The sequence below is a fragment of the Rhipicephalus microplus genome, chromosome 6, assembly GCF_043290135.1.
Source record: "Rhipicephalus microplus isolate Deutch F79 chromosome 6, USDA_Rmic, whole genome shotgun sequence".
Taxonomy (NCBI): Eukaryota; Metazoa; Arthropoda; class Arachnida; order Ixodida; family Ixodidae; genus Rhipicephalus; species Rhipicephalus microplus.
In genome coordinates, this window is record NC_134705.1 from 54283974 (window position 1) to 54307489 (window position 23516).

General features: G+C 43.8%; 1 protein-coding gene across 1 annotated transcript in view; it reads left to right on the forward strand.

Annotated features, from left to right (window-relative positions):
• LOC119167649 (cytochrome P450 2U1) overlaps positions 1 to 23516 on the forward strand; it is a 94117-nt gene that overhangs the window by 57017 nt on the left and 13584 nt on the right. Inside the window, exons 6-7 of the mRNA XM_037419164.2 lie at positions 2795 to 2910; positions 10525 to 10783. Coding sequence (XP_037275061.2) covers positions 2795 to 2910; positions 10525 to 10783 — 375 coding nt within the window. The remainder of the gene's footprint in view (positions 1 to 2794; positions 2911 to 10524; positions 10784 to 23516) is intronic.

The following is a 23516-nucleotide window of genomic DNA, read 5'->3' on the forward strand; positions in this document are numbered from 1 at the left end:
ATGCAACACATACTTCTGCAGAAGCCAGGCACACACTCACAAGTGTCCGAAAGGGGAAAAGGGGAATCTTTCATGGTATTGTAATAAAATGTTTACGTAACAAATTCAAAAACGAAGCGAGAAAGAACAATCACATGGCGACAATAAGCGCTCAAGCGTTACTGAGAAACCTTGAATGGCTAACACTTGGGGAGCTCTTCACATCGAGAGTTCTCCACATCGTGTTATACAAACAACAAAGGAGCGAGGCCAAACACCTGTGCTTGAAATTCATTTGCGAAACTACGCTAGGCAGGCTTGATATCGGGGAGTTAATATAAGTGATCAAGCGTTTTAGAACAGCCGAAGAACAATCAGGCGTCGAACAAACACAACCACGTTCCGAATAGGTAGTAAAATGCTGATATGTCTTGTCTTGTCGCCTAGAAAATCTTGGCTCATACCCTTAAAGGGGATTGGCCACACTGTACTCTATAATAAAAATTTTTTACACAAAGTTTGCTAAAAAAAGAGAGACAGTAAATAAGAGTAATACTAAAGTTTCTTTAAACAAATAAAAAAGGTGGAAAGAGCAGAAAAAATCAATAAACCTAAATATATAAAACAAATTGGTGAAAATGAAGAAGGCGGACAAAAAATTGGATATACCTGGTGGTACCACTAGCAGCGTATCCTTCCGGTTGCCTGAATGAATTCAGGCCGCATGAAAACTACAGCATAAAAACATTGCACAAAATTTCTTGGAAGTGTGTAATAGCTACCAGGATTCTTCAAAAAATGACGAAGATTATCGTAGAGGTTGTACTTTACTTTGAGCGCGACAACGGTAGGAAGAGAGACAATCGGCTGAAAAGAACGCTGACGCTAAAGTGAATTTTATTGAAGGTGCTATGACTACTTTTATACAGAGTGCAACCAACACTGCTTATGCGCTGAGAAACATGTGACTATGAAAATTATTCTTATCTCACAAAATAATTCACTCTCTAATGCAAAAGAGAGGTGACGGTGTATTGTTTCATTGATTGATGGCGTTCTATTTAAAGAAATGTTTTTATACTATCTCTTTCATTTTTCATAGTTGCTTTTTTACAGCGAAAGCTGTCATAAGATCATAACTCGGATCATGCGCAGTTGTCCGCAGCCACCGTCAATGTCCGTAACTTCAGAAAAGAAAACCTAGCAACAAAGACACAGTGGGGCCTAACACCCGGGTCTGCTGGGTGCCAGCCCAATATCTGCCACTGAGTTACGCCGGTGCTTCGAATTTGTTGGTAATCCTTGCTCTAAAGACACATTTGGGCTCGAACACGGGTCTACTGGGTGCCAGCCCAGTATTCTTCCACTGAGCTACGGTGGTGCTTGAGATTTATTGGCAAACTTGCCTTAGGCAGCCTTGATATCAGGAAAGGAATTGCGTTACTACAACTTATAAATCGTTTTAAAATAGCGAAAGAGCAACCACTCGTTGCACAATGCGAATAGCAGAATTAAAGGGTTGCCAAATGCTTAACCTGTTACAAAAGCTTGTTCTTGTTCCCCTATGGCGCATACTCTCTTGCGTATACCCAACTCAGCCATCATGCCTCACCTTAGACAGCCACTGCATGAACAATTGGCACGAAATTCTTTGCAAGTGTTTAGCGCATACCAAGCTTCTCATAAGAATGACTAAATATAGCAAAGTGAAGGCGGGCTTACTACCCAAAAGCTAACTATTATTGCTGTAGTGGTATGGAGTAAGTGTGCTTGAAGTAGTTACCCAATTAGTGTTTTGAAAGGGATCTGAAAGTCCGCTTTTCTAGCTTTGACTCTGACTGTGCTGTGCCTTCCGCGCAGACCTGGATTTTTTTATACCGTGTTTGAGAGAACAGAAGACTGTACTTAAGTTCTTGGCAGTGTACAGCATAGGTTGGCAAAAAAGTTGGAACTCGCTCAGACTCATTCAATAAATATATCTTGCGTTTTCGGACTCGCTCACATTCAGAGTCGCAAAATTTTTCCTGAGCTACACTTATTCGAACTCACACTTACGAAAAGTTTCTTCAACCAGACTTAGCCAGACTCAAATACACAAAAACAATACTCACCCAAACTCACAGCCCGATCTGAGTCGCAGTGAGTTCGAGTAAGTCGACTGATGAGTGAGTTCGCCAACCTATGGTGTACAGGCATGTGGCTACAATAGCCATTCTTAACAATAGAAGCATCAAAGCAGTCATAGAACCTTCAATAAAACTCAGTGCACAGTCAGAGCTTTTCCTGGTCTGTTTTGTATTTTCCTACCCCTGTATTGTTGGTACTACAACACAACCACGATGAACCAGCTCGCCCACGTTAAGCTCTTGCTAATGACATAGAATCCCCCATTAGTGGGTATGAACCAAATAATAAAAGAATCAAGTCTAATCCATTGAATGACTCCGTACTACAGAAAAGCCATGATTATATATGGCGCAGTGGCATCCTGCAAGTGCGCTTACAGTAGTTGCAAAGAGTGTTCAAAAAAGGCTTTCAAAGGCCACTCTTCCAGCTTTCGCCATGACTGTGCTGTGCATTGCAGGCTGGCCTGGCGTTTTTTCGACGCAACCCTTAAAGTAGGTATAGTATTAGCAAAGCAGTCCAGTGAGTGAGAAAAAACTAAGAATATTAAAGCTTATCAGTTTCCCTGCATACAAGCAAACTTAGGACATACAAGCCTACATAGCAATGCGTTTATAATTGTTTGATCTTATGGTGGTTTTTGGGCGTCAAACCCCACTTGTCAATCAGTGCTTATATTCGTCACGTTTAGGGAGCAAATTGAGGCCTACAAGATGACAAAGTCTGGAGAAAAAGAGAATGACTTCATTCTAGGGTACGTGAAAAAGATACAAGAAAGCAAGAATGAATCCAATTCCTTCTTCACAGGTGAGTAGGCTGATAAACAAAACTTTCATTCATATTGTCTAATTGTATTTAGTATGTATTGAACTCGCTCGTGCTATTTGTTTCGTTTATTTCCGTAGTATAACCAGAAAATCGATAAGTGTGCAGAGGCTTAACACGGTGTTCTAGTTTCGCCGTAAGCTAACGATGAATTCGGCCTTAGAAATGAATGAAAATAGTTAAAATTTGCGCTTTACTCAAGAACGGAACGCCAAAAGATGGCTTGTTTTTTCATGATACGATTTCATTCCCCGAGCTTCATAAATTTCTTAGACTATAATATCACGCTTGTGAACCTAAAGGTGCGCTAAGGAAAAACAAAACCACTCTTGGCATAGCATTATTCTATGTACAACTTTTATATTCTGAGAGTTTAATAATTAAATGCCGTAATACAGCTTGTTTAGACAAAGCTTTGGGGTCAGCCTCGACTTCAATGGTTGCGAGTGAAAATTGCCGAGAGAAGCAAGTGAGAAAATATTGAAAAAATGCGTCACTTTGGGATTAAGATTGAACCCGCGCCATCTTCATTGCAAGGTTTATTACACCACTGCTGAAGTCGCACCGTAGGAAAACAAAGATAGTGCTGCACTGTCTCGCAGGGGTGGGAGGGTCTGTAATACATAAATTATTAAGTGTTACAGCCACAGACTCACACAAGGCGTCAAAATACGTGTATTGGAAAAACCATGAGTGGTTTAAAGCTGCCCATCGTTTTGAAAGTGTACGGATGCGCAGGTGCGCGTTCCCCATTACTGAGGCGTATTGGGTACTCCAGCAGCTTTCAAAAGGAAAAATAAAGTCATGGTGGTACTTTGCAGTGGTACTTGCACCAGACATTCTACAATAATCTAAATCAGGCAGTGTCACGCGCACAAATAATCCTTTACTTATGGATGATTAAAAGCGATGCGTTGGGGGCATCTTGTTATTCAGATATAGATGAAGCTCAAGCGTCCCTCAAATCTTTTTCTGAACATTTTTGCCGTCATTTTGTTTTTATGAGCGACCAATTACCCAACCCATGGGCTTTTCTATGGTTTTTAAAGTTGCCGTTTTCACATGCGCAACTAAGCCAAAACAGAAAAAAAAGATTCGTTTGGCAGGGATGGAAATAAAATATTGCAACTAACAAGCCAAGTGCTAAAGTGCATTCGACAGAGCACTTAAAAGTCCTCAGCGCAAGTAAAAAAAATAGCGGCTAGGTCCAGTGCTGTGGCACGTTGAAACTGGTAAAGACATGAATACAGGGACAGTGAATGCTGCATGCTCACAGACTGTTTCTGCATTTTTTCTCTTTTTCTGTTGTGCGCCTAAAGGTTCCTTTGAGTCATAAAAAGTAAATAACATTCATTCAGTCTTTATTGCAAACAAGTCTTTCACAACCAGTAAAGGGGTTCCTAAGGCGAAAGGCGGTTGGAAAACCACGTGAGAGTGTATGAGGCCCCACGTACATGGCAGCAGTTTCAAAATAAAAGCTCCTAAAAAATTTGCTGCAATGTAAGTAGGCAATTAGAACAAGCATTTTGACGAATATTCTACAAATACAACAGTAGAATAAACAGACAAAGACCAAACTAATAACTATGTATCTTCCCTCATGATTACACTGAACAGTATCAAAGTAAACTTGACAGAGACTGAAAAAAAATGCGATACATCGAGTAATGATAACATAGCATGATAAAAAAAAAGATATGCTAGGCCAAAGTGAAGAAATATTCTCGCATTTCTTGTCTTGTAAACATTAAAGATTCGGCTCATTATTTATATATTTATTAAGTAGGGATGGTAATGTCTTTCTAAGGGACTGTAGAAAATAATTCGTGCGAGAACGAGGAACGAGCTACCTGTCCATGCTTCGGGTTTGTGAATCCGTGTGTTGAAGACTTATGTTTGCTAAGTCTTTATGAAATGTTCGGAAGTATCCCTTCGCAAAGAAGTAGTTGTTGATAAGTCGGAAATTGTAGATGTGTTGCATGCTGATTATTTTGTAGCGGTGGAACAAAGTACCAGCGGAAGTACTGCGTGGGACGTTTGCAATGTAGCACAGTGCCCTTTTTTACAATAAGTGAATAATTTTTACGTTGCCTAATGTTGTGGTGCCTCAGACAAGAAAGCGGTAGTTTATGTGCGAGGAAAACAAAGCATGGTAGATTTGCACTTTAGCTTTTTCCGGGAGAAAGTGCTGACCTCGTGACAATACACCAGCAGTCCGCAATAATGATTTAGTCAATGACTCCACATGACATGACCATGCCATATGAGCTGAAAATGTTACACTTAAAACTTTATGTTTCTCCACTACCTCTACGGGTTTTCCATCAAGCGTTAACGATTGGTGAAGATTTGTTTACGTGCCCCTAGATCTCAAAAAGACAGCTTTCGTTTCTTTTCGGATTTATTCGCAGGTCATTAGTAGTAGACCACCGCTGTACATCGGAATAATACGCTTTGGGCTTAGACAATTATCTCAGCTGAATTTCTTCCCGAAACAAAAATACTGGTGTTTTCCGCGTAGAGTAGAAATTCAGCATCTATATATATGTCAACAATATCATTTATGTAGGTATTGAAGAGCATTGGCCCTAATACACTTCCTTGAGGCACACCGCAAGAAATGGTTTTATAGGAAGAAAAACAGATAGCGACTGAAACACACTGTTCCCTCTCGGACAAATATGAACAACATAGGGAATTAGCTACACCACGTACCCCATAGGCGTCTAACTTGCCGAGTACGATGTGATGATTAGGGGATCAAATGCCTTGCTATAGTCAATGAAAACACCCAGCGCAGCCTTTTTTTATTCGATGTTTTTTAATATCAATTCTTTTTGGGTTAACAACGCAGTCTGTGCGAGTTTGCCACGCTGAAAACCATGCTGAATATTTGAAAGTGTATTGTGCTTGTTTAGGAAACTACTCAGGTGGTAGAAAGTTATTTTCTCTAATGCCTTCAAAAATACAGGTATAAATGAAATCGGTCTGTAATTATATTCATTAACATCTCCAATTTTATATATGTAAGATACTTTTGACATTTTAATGAGTTTTGCGCAGCAACAAGACTGAAGAACTAGATGAAACACGTAAGCTAAACAACGAGCAAGGAGGTCAAATACGTGCTTAATCGCTTCAACCTGAAATCCATCGACATCAATAGCTTTGCTTTTTTTCAAGATAAGAATGTGCGCCCTATTTCTGCTTCATCTGTGGTTGAAAAAACATTGTGTCGGAATTGGGGTAAGGATTTTGAGTATGAGTATGGGTAGTGCTTCCCAGTGTTTGTACCGCATTAGCGAAGTGCTCACTGAAATGCTAGGCTAAAGATACACCGTATAGACTATACCCGTTTACAGTAATTTCCGTTAAAGTGTTCTGAACAGCACTGCGGTTCAGGGCCTAATTGATTGCTTTCCAAACCTGGTTGGGGCGCCGTAGATAGATATAAAAAAAAACATGTGGTCATTATCATCATCATCATCAATATCATCATCATCATCAGCCTGACTACGTCCACTGCAGGACAAAGGCCTCTCCCATGTTCCGCCAGTTAACCCGGTCCTGTGCCTACTGCTGCGAATTTATACCCGCAAACTTCTTAATCTCATCTGCCCACCTAACCTTCTGTCTCCCCCTAACCCACTTGCTTACTCTGGGAATCCAGTCAGTTACCCTTAACGACCAGCGGTTATTCTGTCTACGCGCTACATGCCCGGCCCATGTCCATTTCTTCTTCTTTATTTCAGCTGTGATATCCTTAACCCCCGTTTGTGGTCATAGTAATAGGTTTTTGCCTTTTTTTAATGACGCAGTTAGTTTATTCCTGCCGGCTTTAAAGGCATAAAAGTCTGCAGTGTCTCTTGAGCGCAAGAATTCCTTGAACAGTTGAGTTTTTTTTTTGAACATTTTGAGGTGTTCTAGCCCTATCCAAGCTTTTCTTATTTTTCTGTTAGGCTTAGCGTTAATGTAAATAAAACATGCATTGTAGTGATTCCTGAATATACACACGAATTCACGATAGCTCTCATTTTGGACCATCTGGACATAAACAGAAGAACAATATTCCATCAGAATCAGCCCACGGAATAAATTGATATTTTTGTTAGCATACATCTCTCTCTATTATTGTCATTGCAAGTCATTTTCTCTGCAGCAGTTCTGAGAAATGCAAAAAAACAGGACAATGGTCACTCACCCCAGCGCATATCGTGCCGGCGGCGCGGACATCAGTGTCTATGCTGACATTGCACAAGTCTAGGACAGGCTGGCAAGTCGTCGTCACGTGCGTCGGTATAGTAATGACGCTATTATAACCAGAAGTGGACAATGTGTTAATGAACTTCCGGGAGGTCAGGTTATCTTTCATAAGGTGTATGTTAAGATCACCGCCTAAATGAAAGTCATAGTAATATTCTAAATAATACACTAATAATACACTAATATACTAATATTCGTTGAATATTCTGAAATTTTCTCAAGAAATTCCCAAAATGTGCGAGGTGACCAGACGGTGGGCGCTAACACGCCACGTACAAGTTGTTTTTACTCTTTATGCAAAGCACTTTATAATCAGCTGTAATACACGTAAATCCTGGAACTATGTCACAGAGCATGTGTTTTCTTACGTGAAGTGCCACTGCGCCACCTCGAAGCGTACTTCAATTGATGAAGTAATTATAGTTAATGAGATTCAGGATTTCACTTTCTTCGTGATACCATGCTTCAGTCAGCATAATCACATCAAAAAGAAAGTTGAATTCACTAAAAATGAGCTTGAATCTTTTATTTTATGAGTCGCGGAACGCGCATTGAGGTGAATAGCAGTGGACGTACTCTGCGACTGCGCTGGAAGTTTATGTTCAGATGGCTGACAAAATTCATATTCCATCGCGTGCACAAAAAAAATAACAAAAATTTGGCCACAAACACCCTAGAAAAGCTTCCCTAGGTCACATTCAGTTTCAATGCGCACTATTGGACTCGACTGTGTTTTGCGAGGGAGAATTCTTCCATTCTTCGTCCACACATACTACCAGTGATACTCCCGTTTCTCCGCGATCGCCTGTGCAAGCAGCCACTTTAGTGTTGGACAGGGATGCTCATTCACAAAAATTTGCTCTTCGCTCAAGATTCCTACGTTTCTGCTTCTAATGCGATTTTTGCGGGCTTTCTCGACGACAAGGTCTCGTTTCTGTCTGCTTTTGAACTGTACAACAATGTTTGTTTTGCTCTGCTCACGAGTCGGTACGCGGCGACATGCCTCTATATCGCCAGCAGAAATCGGTTCCCCTACTACGTCGAAAATATTGCCTAAACGGTCAGTGATGTTTTCATTCTTCAACTTGACGAGCATATTTATTTCAACGTTTTATCTGCGGGAGCATTGTTCACACTGAACAACCTGCTTCCGCAGTTCGACAATGACTGACTCACTGGCAGCGCACTTAGCTTTTAGCCTCTCGTCTTCCTTCCTTAAGCTTTCTCTCTCGGTGCACCCTTCTGCTAAGTGTTGTATCATTATTTCAAATTGTTATTCCATGAATTTAAATCTCTCTTTCATTTGTTTATTCTTGGCACGTAGTTCACGCGCGTCAGAGCGCGGATCCTTATCTTTCGGTGACATTTCAAAAAAAAATTGTCAGATGTGCACAAAAGTAATTCGGTAAGTACGAAAGCACACAACAAAAAAACAGCAGTGACAGCAGAGGTTAAAGCGGATCAATAACAAACAAAAGCAAAAGTACCAACCTGAAGTATGAAAATACGTTCAATTAGTCCTGTACCAACAAGCCGTCACCACTGCCAAATGTCTCGCCGAATGTCGACTGCTTCCTTTTGTACTCGCGCTGATGCAATATGGGTAGCTTCCGAGTTGTGCCGATGCATTGCCAACCTTGAACCGTCGGTGAAGGGCACCTTGCACCTAGTGGTTTGTTGCATTACAGATCATTTGCCGAAATTTTGTATATTCACCAGAGACCTATGAGGGAATGTAGGTTTATGGATTTTTGTTAAAATTTCAGAACTGCTTCCACTGTGTACAAAGTGGAAAAGTCTCACGTAGTTTTTCAGTATATCAGGTGGCTTGGCCGTGGCTCATTGTCCCATATATTAAACATTGAGACTCTAGAGAAACCTTTTGAGGAATAGAGGCTTAGCGTGTTTGAGGCCAGTATCCAAAAAAAAAAGACATCTCGCAACAAAAATATACTTTTATTGCTGCTTTGAAACGTAGAATACAATAAATATTGGTTAAACGGAGTTCACTTACCAGAGATACGGTTCAAAGAGGAGGCCTATGGACGCTGAAAACGAGTGGCAATGACAGACACAAGAATCACAGTGCGGAGGCCAACAGTTCGCGCTCAACAATTTTGGCTAACGAGATGGCCAACTACGGTGTATTGCTTCTCTCCTTCTTAAAAGGTAATATTTGCTCAGTCATGGCTTCACTCACTCGGGGCTTATTACCTACTGAAGAAAGTACGTGAAGTGTAAATTTATTAAGGAGAGAAGGGCAGCGGAAAACGTATTACTGTCTGTAGAGCACCAACAAAGAGCACCAGCGTTCCCTCGCGTTTTTGTTCTCATCGAGAACCGAAGTCCATCATAATGAACATCGTCATATGCGCGATGCATGCGAAAAACAACAACGACATCTTTTGCTCAAAATTGACCTTGTGGGATTCAGCCTCTTATGCACACAATCTATGCTTAATACGTTTCAAGACGCGAAAGAACTTATTGAAATTCACTTAACTCTTAGGCTGCAGCTGTCGATTGATTCATGCTTAATCCTGCCCTTTTGAGTGCTCTCGAGAGGCGGGAAACACACTCAGGTTGTTCATAGTCACTAGAAGATAGCACGCGTTTTTCAAGCAGCCGAGAAAATGTTCTCTGGCAGGAGGACAGAACTTCAAAAGTCGTGGTGCATCGTGTCAAAATGTCGAAGTTATTTGACAGATTTCCCATCGATGGGCCTCAGGAGACCATACAGATATTCAAAATTGATATACAGAATATTTTTACAAAGCATTGAACGCGCCAGCTGTGTTGTCAAAGGGCCCCTGAACAACTCTGAGTTGCTGAAAAAGATGGTGACTTCTTTACCGCCTCTGCTACACTCCGTACAGGCACCATTTTCCTACGGCAACTTGCTTCTTCCTAAAACACGTGCACATTTTCAGTACTAAGCGCTGAACCTATCAGGATAATGGATTTTCAGTTACACTCTGTAATCGCTGCTTGCTCTATTCAAAACACACACACACACACACACACACACACAAAAAAACACAGTGAAACGCCCGATAGTCCAGTGAAACAAGGAATATAACGGCTGCGTGCAGCATGAGAAAACAAGGCAGGAAAAAAATCATAATTGATACCCTAAGTATATGAACGAATCGAGAGCTTTTCTGTGCATGACGTCACGTAAACTAACTGCTGCCGTCAAGAATCCTGCCGAAGGGACAAGAAACGTCACGACAAAATAACTCTTTTGTTCTATACAACCGGAAACGCTGTTTAGGGACCTTTTTCAGTGTTTCTGGAGAGAAATGAGTCGGCCACCGATCGTTTCTTATGCAGACGGCTACCTCGTGGGAAACATAAACTCGTTCCTCATGGCCGGCACCTTCAGCACAAGCATGACGATGACGTGGCAGATGATAAACTTTGCGAAACATCCGGATACCGTGCAAGCGAGGGTGCAACGGGAAATCGATGAGGTGATCGGCCACGATCGCCGGCCAACCTGGGAAGACCGGAAGCGAATGCCGTACACCATGGCCTGTGTATTGGAAGTTCAGCGCTGGAAGACTCCCTCTGCGCTAGGCGTTGCAAGAGAGTAAGTCGAGAAGCTGTGTTTAAACAAGTGGTGTTGACCGCAAAGCAACAAAGCGCACGAAATAGAAATTGAATTGGGACGAAATTATGAAAACTTCTTGAGCCGGCTATGTTAGTTTCTATTACACATTCGTGTTGATATTGGTTGTAATAATAATAATAATAATAATAATAATAATAATAATAATAATAATAATAATAATAATAATAATAATAATAATAATAATAATTATTATTATTATTATTATTATTATTATTATTATTATTATTATTATTATTATTATTATTATTATTATTATTATTATTATTATTATTATTATTATTATTATTATACGTACCAAAATTATGACGGAAACCGTAGTCGAAGGCTTTAGAAATTTCGAAAACCTGCTTTTCTTCGTGCACTAATATTGTGACATTCGTTACAACCTTTATAAGGTGCTGTCATAGATTTGCACACATGCGTTAGAGTGGTAAACTTCCAATACTTATATTAGCGCGCAAGCTCGCACATTTCCTGATAGTTAGGGGAAACGCATTATTTGGGAATCGCATTGTGAAGTACAAGGGCCGAATTAAAATGGAGCAGCAAAGTGGGCGAGTTCGAAAAAATTCGCGATGGCCAGCTCAAAGAAGGCGGGGGACTTGAACAATGCGCACAACATTCTTCAATTGCAACTTCTCAATTTCGCTGGCCATCTTGAATTACGCTTTCCATTAGAAATGAAATTATAATTGTAGAAAATATCTCGGTGCGCACTTATCAGCATAGAGCTTTTGTCAGTTTCTTCGTCATCTACCAATCGTCACATATCATTTTCTTCATTAAAAACCGTAATTCAACCTTTAATATAAACTTCAGCAATTATTTCATTTTAATCAACCATATCTTATTGACAAAAAACTTTTCTTTGATAGTTCCATGCTTTTGAACAGTTATGTTAGGCACGTAGTACAGCTAGTCAATGAAGTTGACCTTCTTCATAGAAGAAGCGAGGCTTAGAACGCAAGCTGCAAAGGTTGTTTCTTTACAAAACATATTATAAAATGCTTTCACACAAGGCGTTAACGTTTGCACACATAAAAAAAATAGGCTGTCTTTCTAACTATTTGGGAGTGCTTCGCATTTTTATTGCAAGGTAATGCGTTATTACACCCTCAATGGAATTGTGCCCCTTCCCTTTAACGTGTGAGGGCTATGTTCTACCGTTTTTGGCACGAGCTGGGCCCAATCAGTTTCAATTTCAACACTCATGTTCGATCATGAATATCTCGGACTATGTGCAATTTTTGGAATATCTAAAGAAGAGGCATGTCATAAATTAAGCCAACTACAACTTTGCATATGAGCGTCTGCTCCAAGTCAGTCAGTAAATAGTTATATAAAAATTTGGGTGATTTGTCTCAAGATCAACATAGGAACTGCGGTATAGTATTTTCACCACGACGTGGAGATTATTGTTGAAAATTGCAGGAGCCCTAGTGTACGCCGAAGAAAGTTTCATAAAAAAGTCCAAGGAATATATATATATATATATATATATATATATATATATATATATATATATATATATATATATATATGTGTGTGTGTGTGTGTGTGTGTGTGTGTGTCTGTGTGTGTGACAGAAGTGTGTACTCAAGGGCTCGTATTTCCGTGTTTGGCCACATCATAATATTGAGGTCTAACACACAGTAATGCCAAGGAAAGTATAGGGGAAGTTATTAGACTGAATTGTAATGTAAATCTGAAAAAAGGAAAGTGGCCGAAAAGATAGCTTGCAGTGGGCAGGAACCGGTTCCTGCCCACTGCAAGGTCCGAGGTATATGCTACATCGAGAAGTTGGTGACGATTCGTTGAGTACACGAAGGGCTCGGCAAGTAATGCCGACGTAATAAAGCCCAGTGCCTACTGTGCGGTTGGTTTGCTGGCCGCCCCGGCCTTCGTTTGTAAATGGGTGTCCATGTGCAAGTAAAGAGAAGTTTTCCAGGAAGTGAGCAACCAGGCCCGTCCTGTCCTTCTACGTGTCGTCGTCACCATGTGAAACATCGTGATCACATCCATCATCCCAATCTTAACTGTACCCGTCGCGCACCATCAACACAATACTCCCGTAAACGCTGGATCTATCTGAGTGTGCACCTGCTTCTGAGACAGCCAGGCTGGCTGAAGAATGTCGCGCGCTAGCCAAGAGTTTTACGAAGCATAAGCAAGAGCTGCATAACATTATTTGGGATGGCTCCGCCACTTCTGAGCTCAAGTTCAAGATTCAAGATTCAAGATTGTTTATTGTCTCTTTTTCATTTTCACCAAGTACATGCATGAATGTTCTTTCCTGGTGCGCTTGTAGGTCTCTCGATCCCGACCTCTGTAGCTGGCCTCTCTTCGGAACTACTCCCAAAATACGAAGGCCCCTACCGTGTCATCAAGCGCACACCTCCGGTCAACTATTCGAATCCATTGAACAATATTTGGACATGTGCCGTTGCAGGCCTGACATAGTCAACGTAGAGCGCTTGAAGGCTTACTATGGCCCGCTCCTAGTAACAAGCTTTTAGGTCACCAGGGGGCTCCCTCCGTTAACCCGGCGTAATTGTAGCGATGCCTCCGAACCCTGAGATGGGTCGAACTCTGGAGTGCTCTTTGGTGGGTCTACCCAAAAAGGACAAAACACGCCGCTCGCGCTTGGAGTCCGTGCTTAGCCATGACTGTCGCCATAGCGTATGATCTCTGGTTGCCGGCTAATAAACGCCTGAACAATATATATATATATATATATATATATATATATATATATATATATATATATATATATATATATATTCAGATTTATATTTATATATATTTATTTGGAGTGTTGAACAAGCAGCAGTTGACTTGGCGAATGAGAGATTTATGTAGCGCAAGGGCTAACTGAATGCAAGCCTGAGATCGCAGCACGTCTTCTTCATTCTCTACTCGACTCCATGTCCACTGCCCTCGTTACAATCTCCCCCGGAGGTCGAGGGAGCCATCCAGGTGATAAGGACAGTTGTACACACAAGGGTCATGATATGGATTGAGCCGAGAGACGTGTATGATTTCTTGTCCCCGACGGTGCTTGTCCGTAGATGCGTCCAGCGGCTCGACAAGGTAGTTCACATGGAATGTTTGGCGTACTACTCGATAGGGACCTTGGTACCTGTACGAAAGCTTGTGAGAGAGTCCCGGAGGAGTAGAAGGAATTTATAGCCATACCAGTGAGTTCGGAGCAAAGCTCATAGGCGTGGTTGATGCGTCGTGGCGAAGTTTTTGGAGCGTCTGGTCGTGTGACGTGAATGCACGAGCAAGCTTCCGACATTCTTCAGCGTGTGCTGCAGCTCTTGAAACGGTTGTCAACTCTAAAGGGTCGGATCGATAAGAAAGAATTGTATCCGTTGTTGATGATGGCTCGCGTCCATAAAGAAGAAAGAAAGGCGAAAATCCAGTGGTGCTTTGCGTTGAAGTATTGTAGGCATATGTCACAAAAGGCAGTATGCTATCCACGTTTGACTGGTCGTATGAAGCATACATGGCCAGCATATCTCCAAGTGTACGATTAAAACGCTCTGTCATCCTATTAGTTTGCAGGTGACAGGCTGTGGTAGTGCGGTGTACAATGCGACACTCGCTCAAAAACGCTTTCATGACATTGAAGAGAAAAACGCGGCTGCTGTCACTTAATAACTCCTGAAGTGCTCCAAGCCCTAAAAGCAGGTTTTGCAGTATAAAACACGCAACGTCTTTTGCGGTAGCAGAAGGTAACACAGCTGTTTCAGCATACCACGCTAGGTGGTCGAAAGCAACAATGACCCAGTGGTCGCTACTCGAAGTATAGAGAATCGGACCGTAAAGGTCAATTCCGACACGATCGAAAGCTCGTGCTGTACATGGCAACGGCTGCAAAGGACCTGTGGCATGTTGAGCGGGTATTTTGCGTCGCTGGTACGTAAGGCAAGGCCTTACGATACGGTGAATGAACCGGCACATGCCGCGCCAATAGTGACGCGTCTGCAAGTGAGTGTATGTTTTTAACACACCAGCATGGCCACATTGCGGATCATCGTGGAACGTGGCGCAGATGTCAGAGCAAAGATGTCGGGGAATTGCAAGCAACCACTTACGGCCGATCGAGCTGTAGTTTCGACGGTAAAGCAGGTTATCCCTAATAGTGAAATGTTGTGCTTGATGGTGAAGTGTACTTGAAACTCGAGTGGGCGTCCAGTCTGACAGAAAGTCCAGCAGGGAAGATATTCAAGCGTCTTTGCGTTTCCCGGTAGGCATGTCCGAAATGCTGATGGCCAAGGCAGCACTGGTGGAGACAGGCGAGCCGACAGGCTCTGAAGCCAACGGCGATTGTAACAGGCCATCGACGTCGGAATGCTTCTGGACAGAGCGCTAGATAACACGGATATCGAATTCCTGTAACCGCAATGCCGAACGAGCAAGGCGACCATTAAGATCTTGAAGTGACGATAACCAGCGAAGCGCATGATGGTCAGTCACTATATCAAACGGATGTCTATATAGATAAGGCCGAAGTTTTTTGATTGCCGAAATGATGGCCAGGTACACCTTTTCTGTTACACCGTAATTCTTCATGGATTTACTGAGTGTGTGGCTGGTATAAGCAACGACGTACTCGTTAAAGCCATCTTCGCGTTGGGCCAGTATGTACCCTATAGCCCAACACCCCTAGCGCACGTATGAAGCTCCGTTGGAGCAGACGGATTGAAATGTCGGAGTATGGGAGGCGTAGTGAGGAGCCGTTGGAGTTCCTGAAATGCATCATCACATGTCTGCGCCCACGCTGACAAATGAGAACTTCCGACAAGAAGATTGTTCAAGGGGGCGATACTGGAGACGAAACTGCGGACGTAGCGCCAGAAGTACGAACATAGGCCGATGAAGCTTCGGAGCTCTTTGATGGTGGTTGGTTTGGGGAACGCCACGACTGCATTAAGTTTTGTAGGGTCCGGAAGAATGCCGTTCTTAGAAACCACATGACCGAGGGTTACAAGCTTGCGAGCGCCGAAGTGGCATTTCTTCAAGTTAAGTTGAAGTCCTGTTGTAGAACGTCACGCAAGAACTTGCTCGAGGCGGCTGAGGTGGGTAGCTAATTCGCTTGAATATACCGTAATGTCGTCCAAATAACAGTGGCACGTTTTCCATTTCAGACCTCGCAGGACGGTATCCATCATCCTTTCGAACGTGGCAGGCGCATTGCTGAGGCCATAGGTCATAACGGTGCATTCATATAGTCCATGCGGTGTTACAAAGGCTGTCTTCGGGCGGTCACCCTCTGCTTGGGCACCTGCCAGTAGCCGGAGCTTAAACCTAATGAAGAAAAGAACTCTGCTTCTTGTAGGCAGTCCAAAGCATCATAGATGCGCGGCAGAAGGTGTGCGTCTTTGGGTGTTATCCTGTTGAGTCTGCGGTAGTCAACGCAGAACCGGATGGATCCGTCTTTTTTCTTAACGAGAACAACCGGTGAAGACCAGGGACTGTTGGAGGGCTACCAACTGAGCTATACAGCGGCGGTGATCACACCGTCTGTTTTATGTAACATATATGTGAATTTAAACCTGGGAGCGTTAGTCGGTGCCGACCTACGCTGCCGGGTTTGTCAATTTAGGCAGAACTTTCTTTGTAAGCCTCCATGTTTCTGCTCCATAGGTAAGTACCGGGAAAATGCAGCTGTTATATACCATCCTCTTAAAGGATAGTGTCAATCAGCCAGTCATTACTTGACAGTGCTTTCCCAATGTGCTCCACTCCATTCTTATTACTCTAGTTACTTTAGCCTCGTAGTTCGACTCAGCGGTTACTACCTGTCCTGAGTAGACGTAGCAGCTGCTATAAGTTTGCTTTATGGGTATATGTCAGTAGTGTGCACTGACAAGATATTTTTTTTTTCAAGACTGCTGTCCTCTTGGGTGACACCCGAAAGAAAGCATACACTTAACTCACTTAAACAAAGGTTCAGTAAGTGCGACGAGCAATCTGTGGGCAAATTCATTGGGAAGTGAATTCATTGGGAAATTCGTAAATAATACCGTTTGGAGCCGGTCAGTTTGGCGCAAGCGAAAGTGTTATCTTATCCGCGCTACACAAATTCATACGTTAGCTTACCGCATTTTAGCGCAGCCATCAAGTCTCAAAAAGGAGTGCTGATTGACACAGAGCACAAATACCCAGCAATATGCCACTTTTCAACATGTCGGCCACTATTTGGTCGATGACATGGCGTTCAGCAGATGACACACGAAACGGACGCTGTCTTAGCGGGGCTTGTTGAACAGTGTCAATACGGTGAACGACCACGGAGGTTCGGCCTAAACCTGACTGGTCACGATCGAATGAAGAGCAAAAACTGAGAAGATTGATTATCTCCTGGCGCTGAGTTGGTGCGAGCTTAGAGTCTATGGCATCCGAAAAGACGTCCAGAACATCATTAGGTGCGTTGGTAGCAGTGACAACACAAATTGGGAGCGAAATTGTAGAATCGGGTATAGTAGCTGGAAGAATGCACTAGTAACGTTTGTAGCTTCCCAGGCACTCTCCACGTAGTAGGGATGACGGGCTGTCCGAGTGATTGCACACATAAATGGCAGCGTGGCTGTTGCGAAAAAAGACGATGGCAAACGGAAGCATGACATTTCGACGGCGCGCAGATATGACCAATGGCACAAACAACACAGGTGATTTCGGAAGAGAGGCACACCACACCGAGACAACAACAGCTGAGAAAGGAGCAATGTCAATATCAGAAGCAGCAAACACTCTACACGAAGCGCCATCGTCGGGTCATAGCACGGCACAGATAACGCGAGTTCGGAACGAGCACAGTCGACCAAAGCAGAATTTAGCGAAAGTAAGTCCCACGCAAGGATAACGTCATGCGAAGAACAGAATAAAGCTACAAATGTGACGACGTACATCGCACCTTGAATGACGACTTGTACAGTGCACAAAGCTGAAGGCTGAACATGGTGGGACGTAGCTGTCTGCAAAGATAGGTCGGTAAGATGAGTGGTCACTTTATTCAAATTTCGGTAGTTTCTGGCTGATTACAGTCAGATACGGCAGCTGCAGTGTCGACAAGGTCGTGCCCCTTAATATTAATATAGAGTTTGATTTCGTGCAAGGACCGCAGTTAGGTCTTGAAATTTTCGCTGCCAACGCAGTTCTTACCTCTGGAACTGCGCTCGTCAGTTTTCCCCTCGTGGTGTGCTGTTGCTACGTAACATTGGAGAAATAGATCGACGACGAGGAGAAGGCGTACGGGTTGAGCCGAATGGTCGGCGACTGAGACGTGCGCCTAGAAGTGGATCGGCAGAAGCAGGATATCGCGGCTGAGCGGGCATGGTGAGCATGTAATGTGGGGCCCCCGCAATGTCATGAGAAGGGAAGCTGCGACGGCGGGAGTGACGAGCTATTGGGCCTGCGATGCCACATAAAAAACATATCGGACGATTATCCGGAGTGCACTATTGGCTGATGGTAGGGGCACTGTTCGCTGAATAAAGCATCATACACGGTAATGCAGGCGGCGGCATCATGTAAACGTTCCGAGCTGTTTCGTACTCAGCCGGAGACGGGACGGTCAACGGGCGGGCAGATGGCGTCGACGAAAAAATGTGGCGAGTTGCTTCGTAGATAGCCGGAGCTGATGGCGCACGTGGCCGAGCAACAGCGGCTGCGTACGTTAGTGGTGCAGTAACAGATGGTGGAGCCTGAGCTGGCGGCAATGCTTCGGCAACTTGCAATTGAAAAACCTGGCGAAGCGAAGGCGACAAGAGTGCCATCGGCTCGGTAGTTCTTGTGAATAAAGATAGTCCGGGCGATCTCCTCGCGTATGAATTGCTTTATGAGTGGCATCAACGCGGAGTGGTCTGCTGTATAATGGTGATAGTCGAGGAATAAAATGTTCGTGGTGTCTTGGGCAGCGCAACTTGTGGAAGCACGCTGCCTACGCAGCTCATCATAGCTTCGGCAGAGCTGAATAACCTCGGCGACCATCTCGGAGCTCCTCGCCGCAAGCGTTTGGAATGCACTGTCGTCGATTCCTTTCATGATGTTCTTAATTGTGCCTGCCTCGTCCAGAGTCGAATTGACGAGCTTGCGGAGAAAGAGCACAGCTTCGATGTAGCTCGTGAAAGTTTCATCTGTTATTTTTACTGTGCCCCGCAAGCGCTGTTCAGCACGAAGGCGGCGGCCAGAGACTTCCGAGAGGGTTTGGCCAATTCCGACAAGGTACTGAAATCACTTCGATGATTCCTGTACCATAGTTTCGCCACGTCGGTCAGGTAAAAACTCACATTTGTGAGCTTATCGGCTGCGTTCCACTTATTGTACGTGCTCACCAGTTCATACTCGGCAATCCAGTTGTCCACATCTTGGTCCTCTGTGCCACCAATTATGAGGTGGGTGGGGAGGTTGCGCTGCCGGAGAGCGCCAGCACAGAAGACAGGCACGGGTGCGAGTTCTGGAATAGGGGCCTGAGACGGCGCCGGATCAGTCATTGCAGAAGGTCGTGGGAGTGTACAGCTGCGAAGTTCCAAGGTGAGGACCAGATGTATTCCAGCACTTCCACCACTTGAAACGGCGTTTTGAACACGCAGGAGTTGACTTGGAGAACGAGAGATTTATTTAGCGCAAGGGCTAACTGAATTCCAGCCTGGGATCACTTCTTTGTTTGTTTGTTTGTAGCGTACAATCCATGGCTCATACCAACTATGAGGGATTGGCTAAGACAACATTAGTCTCATATGAACGATAACTGCACTATTGCTTACAATAAAAACAGAAAAAAAGTTGTAAGAAGAATACAGTATATCAAAAAAACAAAGATTCAGAAAGTGAGAAATAAATAAACAAGAAAATGGACACTAATAACTATACCTTGATTTTGGGAGCCGACCAGACAGCTGGTTTTGCCAGACCCGATTTATTTGGTATGTCGCGGATTTATCATGATTTGAAAAAAACTTCTCAACCCGCAATTTTTAGTGTATGTTAGCGTGGGCTTTATGTTGAAAAAACATTTAAAGTCGAATAAAATTACACACCGCATCGAATGCATCTCTGTGGCGATTTCCCAAAACAGAGGCACCAAAATTTAGAACGTTTCTCAAAATTTAGAACGTTTCTGTGGTTAATTTTAAACCCATCTTTGCATATGGAAGAGCTAGAAGTCTTTTCCTAAATACTGCTAGTTTCGACATAAGCGAAAATAATGTTCAATAGTTTCTGATTCGTCACAGATAGGACAAAGGGGGCAAATTATCGAACCAGCTCTGTGTAAATAAAAATTTAATGGGGAAACCCGGCACCGAAATCTAGCGATGATAATTCAAGTTGTTTTGATGGACTTCACTGGGCTTTCCATAGAAATTTGAGGTGCTGATAATCTGCTCAGTTTGTGATATTTTCCAAACTATCTGTAAAAATAGCGAATTTCCTATATCTAACCCCTGATAAGTATTCTAACTCGGGAAGTACTGGAAATACTGGTCCATCAAGTGATGCTCGTGCCAAGGCATCTGCCAATTCATTTAATTTTAATCCGTAGTGACCCACACTTACACTAATTATAGGAGTTTTAAATGCGGCAGTGCTAATGTGTGGACCACTGCTGGAGCACGAGATAGTTCTGAGGTTGTCAGAGCTGCAAACACCTAAAGTGAGTCTGTTAGGACGATTCCACTGGTCTTCGTCGTAAAAGACAGCCGGACTGTCTTTAAGGAATTCGCTCTTAAAGACAGTCCAGTCGGTTAGGGAGCCTTCATGGTTCTCAAACCACATTCGAGCTGCATCCTCCAAATAAAAGAAGACATGGCGAAACGTTTCTTCGTCATCCCACCCGTTAAAGATGCGGATGCGCCCAAGCATCTCCAGCCACTCTTCCGGGTCTTCACCAGGAGATCCTCGGAATGATGGGGGCTCACGAGGTTGTTGCAGAACGACGGGAGGGTTGGTAGCGCTGGCCATGGTGCCTGCGTTGATCATCGTGGTTCTTATGTCTCCTTTCCTCTTTTTATCCGGCAGCAGTCCAAACTCTGGCTGAAGGCCTTGCTGTCGGCGGCTGACACGAGTCGGGCGTGCTCGTCGTGTTGGGCTTGCTTGTCGGCTTGGCAATGACTTAGGGTTCATGTACCCCGCACCTCCACCAGATGTCACGCAGCAAAGGACGACGCAGTTGTCTATAAGGGAAACAAGTTTATTGGAGCGAACGTGTGCCCCCCTAACAACTGAAAGAATACACAGGCGGCGAAGCAGCGGCCGGCAAAACGACGTGCATGCTAGTGAGCGTCGGCGATCGAATGATGTGGCATCGGCTGTGCGGGAATTTATATCCCTCGGCGCGAGCGTTTCTCGAGTACTCGAATTGTACCGAGAACGCCGTGATAGCGTTTGTTAGAAACGCTGTTCGTTCGAACAGCGTTTCTAACAAACAACGCTTGAAGCGTTGTTCGATAGCGTTTGTTCGAAACGCTGTGGTAGCGTTTGTTCGAAACGCTGTGAAAACGGCGATAGCACAGGCCGGCGCAGCCAGGCCGAAAAAACAAAACACAAATATACATACCCAATGCATGGTTTGCGGCAATATTCTATAATTGGGCTCCAGTTTAGTCTTTATAAATCAATCCTAATACTTTACTGAATATAGATGTGGAATATGTTCCAGATTATATAACACAAAACTTGAAACTGAATCTGCTATAGGAAACACCAAGAGCGCACTTTTACTGGTGTTCAATGTCAATGAAATGGATTGCAAGCAAATTTCTAGAGTATTATTATATCTTTTCAATTTTAGGTGTAGTCAGTAAATCTCGCTGTCTGCAGTGAAAAACGGGGTGTCATCTGCATAAATGTAGACAATGACATCCTGAACAATTGGAATAGAGCTCATCAGTATCTTGAATAATGCTGGAGGTAGGACGGACCCTTGTGGAACACCACGTTTCTGTTTGAATTTCTGCGAACAACCTCCATCCTTCACGCAGTAAAATTCCCTTGATTTTAAGAATTCCGCTGTTCACTGAATAATATAATGAGGAAACTTCAGGGTCCGCAAGGTCACTTTCAGTAAAATGGAGTGCTCGACACTGTCATATGCTTTAGCTATGTCGAGAGTTACTAATACGGCGTATTGTTTCCTTTGACGAGTAAGCTGTATTCGACTCTCTAAATCCGCATGGGCGCACCAAGTTGAGCATTCACTGCGAAAACCAATTTCATTGGGCTTTAATATGAACTTATTCGTCATCCAGAAGTTTGTTCGGCCGATTAGGACCCTCTCTACGAGTTTCACCATGTTACATGTTAGCGAGATGGGTTTGATAGGTTCTTTGTTGAAACCTAATCCTTGCCTTTTTATTAATGTGATTACCTTAGCTATTTTCTAGTCATACGGTATCCAGGCTATCTTTAACGAGTAGTTTATAAGATTGAGGACGTCGCCTGGGAATAGCTTGAATAAAATTTTAATCATAGAAACTTCTATTCCATCTGGACCAGGAGCTGACGAGGGTAGATCTCGAATTACTTTTGATGCTTTAGACAGTGTTACGTTTTCGAAGTCAGTGCTTATGCAAGACTTTTGCCAGTGGAACGCCATAGTGCAAGAAAATATATTTTATATACCTCTGCCAATTGACTATAAAGAGTTCTTCGCTTCTTCCAAAGATAAATTTTCATGATCAGTAGTTACTGTCAACGGCAGGATTTTGCGAGATCGCATATAATGAAATGAAGCTTTTTCATTTTTAGGTTTTGAGAGACAATCAAAATGTCTTTTATCATATTCTCCTTTAGCTTGGGCCACCGTGTGTTTAAATACAGCGGTCAGAAATTTATAATCTGACCTGTTCTTAGAGGTGATATGCTCGGGGAGGGGTTGAGGCTGCCACCCAGAATCCGGCGAAGGACGACTCTTGCGACGCGTCTCACGAACAAGTAGAAGATGCGTTTAATTTACATATTTGTAGGAGAAGTACATTGCAATGAGAGCGTACTGACGCGCCTTTCCATCACAAGGGCCCAGAGCGCACTCGAGACGAGCGGGCCAGCGAAGTCCAGAGAGAGAGATCAGCGCACTCCCGACACGCTCCTTTTATAGCCGTCGGTGCACGCGCTAGACGCCGACTGCGTATAGCAGGCCTGCCGAGGCGCGTTCCTCGCAGCGCACCAAGAGATTTCCTGCGTTCCTGTGGAACGCGGACAGCGTATGGCAGGTACGCCGATGAGCGTCCCTTGCATGCCGGTTCCTTCTATTGCCGGTTATGACAGCTCGTCCGCCGTCCGAAGAGGTCACGTAAGGGCTGCAGTGGCGCTGCTCCATGAAGTGGCCGTAGTCCGTCTCGGTAGGCGCAACACTGTCCACCACAACACAGAGACACTCACCACATAGCAGGTCTTATGGTAGGCGCACCTCGACGTCGTAAAGAGGCCCAGCACATCACACGCTTGGTCACAGCATGGGACTGTCCCCAGCTGCAAAGGCCCTGTCACCGCTGCCTGGTCATCCACTGGCCGAAGGAAGCAGGAAGCCCTACCGAAGGGCCACAGTCCGCAATAGCTGGTTCGTCGTGTCCACCATGCCATGCTCTTGGACCGGTAGGCATAGCAATCTTCTGCCTGCCTTTAGCGGGGAAGACACTCTCAAACCGGGCACCCACACTGATAACACTCAGCTCTCCCGAAAATC